This window comes from Bombina bombina, chromosome 8 (genome assembly GCF_027579735.1).
Source record: "Bombina bombina isolate aBomBom1 chromosome 8, aBomBom1.pri, whole genome shotgun sequence".
Classification (NCBI taxonomy): Eukaryota; Metazoa; Chordata; class Amphibia; order Anura; family Bombinatoridae; genus Bombina; species Bombina bombina.
The window spans coordinates 230,584,761-230,593,653 of NC_069506.1; the positions used below are offsets into that span (position 1 = coordinate 230,584,761).

Below are 8,893 nucleotides of genomic sequence, written 5' to 3' on the forward strand. Positions count from 1 at the left end.
CATAAGATATGGTGTAAATACCTATATTGGTGTGAATCCAAAGGTTACTCTTTGAGTAAGGTTAGGATTCCTAGGATATTGTCTTTTCTACAAGAAGGTTTAGAAAAGGGTTTATCTGCTAGTTCATTAAAGGGACAGATCTCAGCTCTGTCCATTCTGTTACACAAACGTCTGTCAGAAGTTCCTGACGTCCAGGCTTTTTGTCAGGCTTTGGCCAGGATTAAGCCTGTGTTTAAAACTGTTGCTCCACCATGGAGTTTAAACCTTGTTCTTAATGTTTTACAGGGCGTTCCGTTTGAACCCCTTCATTCCATTGATATAAAGTTGTTATCTTGGAAAGTTCTATTTTTAATGGCTATTTCCTCGGCTCGAAGAGTCTCTGAATTATCAGCCTTACATTGTGATTCTCCTTATTTGATTTTTCATTCGGATAAGGTAGTCCTGCGTGCTAAACCTGGGTTCTTACCTAAGGTAGTTACTAACAGGAATATCAATCAAGAGATTGTTGTTCCTTCTTTATGCCCAAATCCTTCTTCAAAGAAGGAACGTCTACTGCACAACCTGGATGTAGTCCGTGCTCTAAAATTTTACTTACAGGCAACTAAGGAATTTCGACAAACGTCTTCTCTGTTTGTCACTTACTCTGGGCAGAGGAGAGGTCAAAAAGCTTCCGCTACCTCTCTTTCTTTTTGGCTTCGTAGCATAATTCGTTTAGCTTATGAGACTGCTGGACAGCAGCCTCCTGAAAGAATTACAGCTCATTCTACTAGAGCTGTGGCTTCCACTTGGGCCTTCAAGAATGAGGCCTCTGTTGAACAGATTTGCAAGGCTGCAACTTGGTCTTCGCTTCATACTTTCTCCAAATTTTACAAATTTGACACTTTTGCTTCATCGGAGGCTATTTTTGGGAGAAAGGTTCTTCAGGCAGTGGTTCCTTCTGTATAAAGAGCCTGCCTATCCCTCCCGTCATCCGTGTACTTTTGCTTTGGTATTGGTATCCCAGAAGTAATGATGACCCGTGGACTGATCACACTTAACAGAAGAAAACATAATTTATGCTTACCTGATAAATTCCTTTCTTCTGTAGTGTGATCAGTCCACGGCCCGCCCTGTTTTTAAGGCAGGTAAATATTTTTTAATTTATACTCCAGTCACCACTTCACCCTTGGCTTTTCCTTTCTCGTTGGTCCTTGGTCGAATGACTGGGAGTGACGTAGAGGGGAGGAGCTATATGCAGCTCTGCTGGGTGAATCCTCTTGCACTTCCTGTTGGGGAGGAGTAATATCCCAGAAGTAATGATGACCCGTGGACTGATCACACTACAGAAGAAAGGAATTTATCAGGTAAGCATAAATTATGTTATCGTCCAAATAAGGAAATACCGCAATATCCAAAGTAATTAACACTTCTTTTAATAAAGAACGCATATACTCTATTTTAAATAAGTAGATTTGTCAGTGTCAATATCTGAGGAAGGATCTTCTGTTTCAGATAGATCCTCATCAGAAGAGGATGAATTATTATGTTGTTGGTCATTTGAAATTTCATCAGCTAAATGAGAAGTTTTAAAAGACCTTTTACGTTTATTAGAAGGTGGAAATGCAGACAAAGCCTTCATAATAGAATCAGAAACAAATTCTTTAAAATTTACAGGTATATCATGCACATTAGAAGTTGAAGGAACTGCAACTGGCAATGTACTATTACTGATGGAAACACTATCTGCATGTAAAAGTTTATCATGACAACTATTACAAATGACATTCGGTGGAATAATTTCTACAATTTTACAACAAATGCACTTAGCTTTGGTAGAACCGATGTCAGGCAGCAATGTTCCAGGAGAAACTTCTGAGACAGGATCAGAATGGGACATCTTGCACAATGTAAGAGAAAAAACAACATATAAAGCAAAATGATCTATTTCCTTATATGACAGTTTCAGGAATGGGAAAAAATGCAATAGCATAGGCCTCTGAAAGCAAGAGGCAAACAAACAAGGGGTATTGAAATAATGAAAAAAGTTTGGCGCCAAGTATGACGCACAAAGTAACGTAAACTCTTTTTTTGGCGCCAAAAATGACCGGAAATGACACACTTGCGTCACTGATGACACTGCCGTGTGAAAGGTCTCGGCGTCACGTATGACGCCGGAAATGACGAAGTTGCGTCATAAACGTACTTTTTTGCGCCAAAAATTTTTTCGCGCCAAGAATGACGCAATTAAGTTTAGCATTTGACGCACTCGCGGGCCTAATACCCACAATTGCAAGAAGTAGTCAATTGAAAAAAGACTAAACCCCATGTAAGAAATAAATTTCTTAAAAATGTTTACATTCCCAAATATGACAGTCTGCAGAAGGAAATACATGAACCTGACTCATGGCAAATATAAGTACAATACTTATATTTAGAACTTTATATAAATGCATAAAGTGCCAAACCATAACTGAGAGTGTCTTTAAGTAATGAAAACATACTTACCAAAAGACACCCATCCACATATAGCAGATAGCCAAACCAGTACTAAAACAGTTATTAGTAGAGGTAATGGTAAATTGAGAGTATATCATCGATCTGAAAAGGGAGGTAGGAGATGAATCTCTACGACCGATAACAGAGAACCTATGAAATAGACCCCCTTTAGGGAAATCATCGTATTCAAATAAGTGATACTCCCTTCACGTCCCTCTGACATTCGCTGTACTCTGAGAGGAATCGGGCTTCAACAATGCTGAGAAGTGCATATCAACGTAGAAATCTTAGCACAAACTTACTTCACCACCTCCATAGGAGGCAAAGTTTGTAAAACTGAATTGTGGGTGTGGTGAGGGGTGTATTTATAGGCATTTTGAGGTTTGGGAAACTTTGCCTCTCCTGGTAGGATTGTATATCCCATATGTCACTAGCTCATGGACTCTTGCCAATTACATGAAAGAAATACACTTTTCAGCATAGTTACTTAAATCAAAACAATTTACAATTACTTCATGTCCGTTGTAAGCTTTTCAAACAGAGAATCAGCTGACTTCAACCCGATATTCCCTCATGATGCTTATCTATACTTCTGAAAATTATAATCTCATTATTAATAATTACCCACCAAATGCTATATCTATATTTTGTATATCGGCTTTTGAAGTTATATTAAGCTGAACACAGCATTCAAACAAAAGAAAAGAGAGGAGAAAAAAAAAAGAAAAAAAACACGAGAGAAAAGACAGGGGAAAAAAAAAAGGACATTAAATCCTCTCACTCCCCCCCCCCCCCCACCCCACAACCCAATAAGCAGGGAGAGAACCACTTTGTATTGCTAATTGGAAAGATTCAGCCTTTTCGTAATGGATATATAATTTGTTTTTGTGTTGAGCGGGGTAGTGTCAAAATTACTTGTAGACATTTCTTAAAATTGCTATTAAATCTTATAGGATTCGCAACACCAACCTCAAATTGTTGTTTAATTACCTGTGTATAAACTGTCCGAACAAATAGTTCTATGCTTGGGCACTTTCACGACTTCCAGTGCTTTAATATTAAGTTCCTTGCTATCAATACTAGCGCTGCAGAACCTGTTGGGGCTCTACAAATACATGATGATGATAATCAATATAGCAGTATAAATAAGTTGGCGCTGTTCTAAAATCTGATTTGTGGGAAGAAGAAGAAAAAAAAAAATAGTTTGGGGGAGAAACTTTAAATTCTGTGATATAAATTTGTTAAAGGGACAGTCTACGCCAGAATTTTTATTGTTTTAAAAGATAGATAATCCCTTTATTACCCATTCCCCAGTTTTGCATAACCAACACAGTTATAATAATATACTTTTAACGTCTGTGATTATCTTGTATCTAAGCCTCTGCAAACTGCCCCCTTATTTCAGTTCTTTTGACAGACTTGCAGTTTAGCCAATCGGTGCCTGCTCCCAGATAACTTCAGGTGCACGAGCACAGTGTTATCTATATGAAATACGTGAACTAACACCCTCTAGTGGTGAAAAACTGTTAAAATGCATTCTGAAAAGAGGTGGCCTTCAAGGTCTAAGAAATTAGCATATGAACCTCCTAGTTTTAGCTTTCAACTAAGAATACCAAGAGAACAAAGCAAAATTGGTGATAAAAGTAAATTGGAAAATTGTTTAAAATTACATGCCCTATCTGAATCAGGAAAGTTTATTTTGGCCTAGACTGTCCCTTTAAGCCAATAATTGACTTTATTTCAGAATTGACGAATCTTAGGGCATGCCCAAAAACAATGTAATAAATCTGCTTTGCTAGCATTACAATGGAAACATAAAGTAGAGAATTACAAATTGCTTGTTTTTCAGATCTAATTTACACGAAAAGGGGGCAAAATAAACAAACATTGCAAGGTTATTTTATTATGCATAACTAAACATTGTATATAAAAATCTCAAGGTGTTTACCATCCATTTCATTTAGTCCTCTAGTATCCCTAGCAGGCCAGATAATAGGGATTCTCTGCTTGACTGCCAATGAATCGGTCACAATATATGGGTTACAGATTAACTTTTATAAGTATCTTAAAAAGCTGCTGTGTTAAAGATAAGTTGTTTAACTACTTGGGTGTGGCGGAAATCAACGAGACACTCATTTTCACTTTTGCTCCAGTGGCTGTTGTATGCCCTATCTCTTATCTGCGTTGCTTATAGGGCAAAAAAAACCTAATTGGAAAGAACGTGATGCATTTGAATGTGGTAATAGTGATCACCTGCCCCACTTGGCATCAGGAAAAGGAGCCAAAATTCCCCTTTATAAAACACACAAAGTAGCTAATTTTTGAAAGAGAAGTCCTCTACAGGCCAGATATGCATTATATATTAACTAAAGCATGTGCTCTATTAAAGATATAATACATATCTGGCTTGTTAATGGTCCTGAGGACTGGATTTGGGAATCACTTTTATACAGTGAGGGGCCTCAATCCCCTGTCATTGCCATTACTGTACAGGCTGTATTGGGACAAATGGAGCCCTTATTCCCTAACAATGCACACACACAAACACTTATCTTACAAAATAAATATTGCCCTTTTTCAAATAAGGGGCTTCCTGAGCCTATAGGTAGCTGTTGGTTACTATAGGAATCGCAAGTAGAGAACCTGTCCACCTACAATTGCCACTTGCGATGAAAGTTTGCATTGCTTAAGTGCTTTCTTGTGTAACAATGCCCCCTGCTTTTGTGCACCAATTGTGTGAGAGCAGGGTGTGTCAATCACCCCAAATGAGCAAGTGTCGGGGTGATTGATTTTGCCATTTTTGAGTTGGCAGAGGCAAAACAAGCGGTTTCTGTTTCTTAGATTAATAATAGTCTAGTTTAGTCGAATTGAACAGTAGTGATTTTTTCTAATGATAGTAAAGTAACTTAAAGTGTTTCCAATTCTCAAAGGATGATGGCACTTAAACCTTTTTACAGAATTTAGTTATGAGATGAACATTAGGAGACTGATTTGTCATTTTCATAGTTAGATATTGTATCCCTACTACTTTTCTGTGTAATATATAAATATATATATATATATATATTTAAAGCTAATTTTGAATACTAACTATACTAGATGCATGTTTGCAGTACACCTTTATTAAAAAAAGGAAAAAAAAAAAAAGGTTCACATAACTTTTCTTATACTGTCTAACACACAAATAGTATTGGAAGTGAAAGTTGTATTACTAAAAAAGGTTTTAATCGAATTTGAAATGTGGTGCTGTATTTTATGTGTCTTATATTCACAGAACACTAGATGTCACCGTTAAAAATGCAAATGTGTTTTGTTTGTGTTTTTTTTTTGTTTTTTTTTTTTAATAAAAAAAAAAAAAAAAGGCCATTAAGTGAAATGTACTTATTCATCATCTGCCAAAACCGGTATAAATGTACAATTTGTTACAGTCTAGCTTAGACCTTTGTGTATCTTAAAGGGAAAATAAACTAACATGGATCAGATAGAACATACACGTTTCCAATGTACTCTCATTTGTTGAAGAGCATACATACGTAGGTGCAGCAATGCACTGATGAGAGCTAGCTGATGGTTGGTGGCTGCGTAAATATGCCTTTTAAAAACCTTTCAATTTACTTGTGTTATCAAATTTATTTTGTGCTCTTGGTATCCTTTTATTGTAAAGCATACCTAGGTAAGCTCTGGAGCAACACGGCACTACTGTGAGGTAGCTGGTGATTGGTGGCTACACATATGTCTCTTGTCATTGGCTCACCAGATGTTTTCACCTAGCTTACACTATTATATTGCTGCTCTGGAACTGACTTTTCCAAAAATTTTAAAAAAAGAACAATGTGAATTGGAGAGTCTCTTAACATTGCAAGCTCTCTTTGAATGATAACATTTTAAATTGGACTCCTATATCTCATTCTTATTAAAATAAAATGTCTAATTTGATAGACAATAAAATATTTAGAATCCCCCAGATACTTAATAAAAAAAATGTGATGATAATATTAAAATGGAAATATCCATTTATTGGCCTAGAGTCCCCCCCCCCCCCAAGATTCTTTGAGTTTAGCATATGCTTTTGTGGGCTTCACATGAAAGCTAAGTGCAATTTAGTTGTAATTTATCATTTTACACATATTTGTATTGTTCCTTTGCAGATATTGCTGTACCAGCCAACCTGAAATGTGGTATCCAGGACGACTAATGTCATTGCAAGAAGACCGTATAGACTTTTACACATCTGCCTGTCCTGGACTGTGTTTTGAAAATTGGAAGAAATCTGATTTACTTTGTTTCAAAAGAAAACAATAAAATTAAAGAAGTGGGGGAAATGTGGAATTTTCTGTCATTGGATGGCTTGTTAGCTTTTTGGGGACATTTTGTGGTAAAATTACAACATTACAATTTAAGTGCTTTTGCACCACTAATAATTGTTCATCTCTTGACAATAAGCAGCAATTGAAGAGGAGTAATGGAGATATATCTGTGTATTGTATATATTATATGTAAATGAGTATTTTTATCAGTAAAAGGCTAATTTTAAACCATGTTGTGGTATATTTTGTTTCCTTGCAGCTGACTACTATAGCTAATTTATGCATATAATTTATTATTACATTATTAAAACCTCTCTTCTAGTTCCCCACCAGTACTCATTCAGCAGCTCTCTGGACTGCTGCTACAGAACAGGAGGTGTTTGCTATTCTTCACCTTCCTCCACTAAACATCATTCTTCTCACCAAACCAAACCTTCAGCTACTGTCATATTGGACATGCAGGGAGCAGGCACTAAGATGTGACTGGAGACAGGGGTTATGACTTTTTATGTTTTAGGGCTCCATGTACTAAGAGGCGGGCGGACAGCTTCTTAACTCGCGAAGCTGTCCGCCCGCCTCCGCTACACACGGGCAGCGGATCTATTGATCCGCTTGCCCGTATGTATCATTACACACTCAGCGGAGTGTGTAATGCCCGCCCCTTCAGTCGCGCGACCAATCACGCGACTGAAGGGGCTGTCAATCACCGAGAGCGAGCGAGCTCTCTGTGATTTTGCTTCGCCACCTCTTAGGTGGCGTAGGGTGTAGGAAGCAGCGGTCTAATGACCGCTGCTTCTTACATTGCGGGAAGCAGGCTCGCATATGCGAACCTGCCCTGCAAAGGCTCCGGAGCAGCTTTCGCTGCTTCGTACATGGAGCCCCTAAAGTATAATCCTTTTTATTCATTGTGGGTTCTGCTAGCAAGCTGTAGTGTGTGTTTTTTTTTTTTTTTTTTTTTTTTTTTTTAACCAGTCTTTCTGTAGATGGTCCACATAACTGCTTTATATGACTTAAGCAGTCTGGATGCCTACTTTCCACACTTAAACGGTTGTGTAAAATTCTTTCATATTGTGTTATATGGGCTGAGAATGTATTTACACAAAGACCACTATGACCTCTAGGACAGTTGAGCTGTATAGCGTCTGAATGCTACGATGTGTTACTTTTCTGTAACAGCTCAGGGGATGCTGCATGTAATGATGTGTGGACCGAATCTCCATGATCCTTGTGATCATTACTTTATTCTTTCGTCCGTGGTTAGAGATTATAAGCGTGCGCTTGTATGCAAAGCATTTTTTTCCATCTTAATGGGAGGAGAGGCCACTGCTTCATTCCTTGTGGGAATTAAGAACCTTGCCAGGAGGAGACAGACACCTCAGCCAAAGGCTTAAATACCTCCCCCACTCCCCTCAACCCCCAGTCATTCTTTGCCTTCCGTCAGGAGGTTGACAGAGAAGTGTCAGACGATTCGTAGTAGTCTCTTATGGAGGGTAGTACTCTTTGCAATGGGACTGGAGTTTTAAGTAGTCCTGGGTGAAAGTTAGAGTCCGGAGATGCAGGGAGTGTATTTCTGCAAAACCATCCAGACTCAGATTAACAGCTCCATAAGCAATCGGCGTTGATGAGTTTTGCTGCCTGCTTTCTGCTCTCAAGTCCATGTCAGGAGCGATGCTACTAACCTGTCACACTTAAAAGGCCGTGTTCCTGTACCACGACATAGATTCTGGTAAGATCATTTCATTTATACACCTATGATAACGTAAGAAGACAGGGTCACAGTGTGTCTCCTTTTATCTGTATAGAATCAAGGGTTAATACCCCAGGAATGGAGGTTATTGAACAGGGGGGATTTGTGCACAATATTGTCTACTGTTTATAGTGTCTGTGCAAACAGTTAGGTTTCTTGAGAGAGATGGCGTGGCCCTTTTTTGGCCTGTTTTCTCTTTAGTGCAGGGGTGGTTCCTGCATGGCACTCCATGGGACCGGGTGTGGCCTCTTCAACTTCCTCTTTCTTGACCGTGGTTGCAGGAGACAAAGTGTTTTCTCTGTTGTCCTGGTCATAGGAGGTGGTGAGTGCCCAGGCCATTGGGTATAATGGTGCCATTTAATTT

At 38.4% G+C, this 8,893-nt stretch overlaps 1 protein-coding gene across 1 annotated transcript in view; it reads left to right on the forward strand.

Moving 5' to 3' along the window:
• Positions 1-7,013, forward strand: part of ETHE1 (ETHE1 persulfide dioxygenase) — a 45,055-nt gene extending 38,042 nt beyond the window's left edge. Inside the window, exon 7 of the mRNA XM_053691209.1 lies at positions 6,624-7,013. Coding sequence (XP_053547184.1) covers positions 6,624-6,670 — 47 coding nt within the window. The 3' untranslated portion in view covers positions 6,671-7,013. The remainder of the gene's footprint in view (positions 1-6,623) is intronic.
• Positions 7,014-8,893: the final 1,880 nt, after the last annotated feature.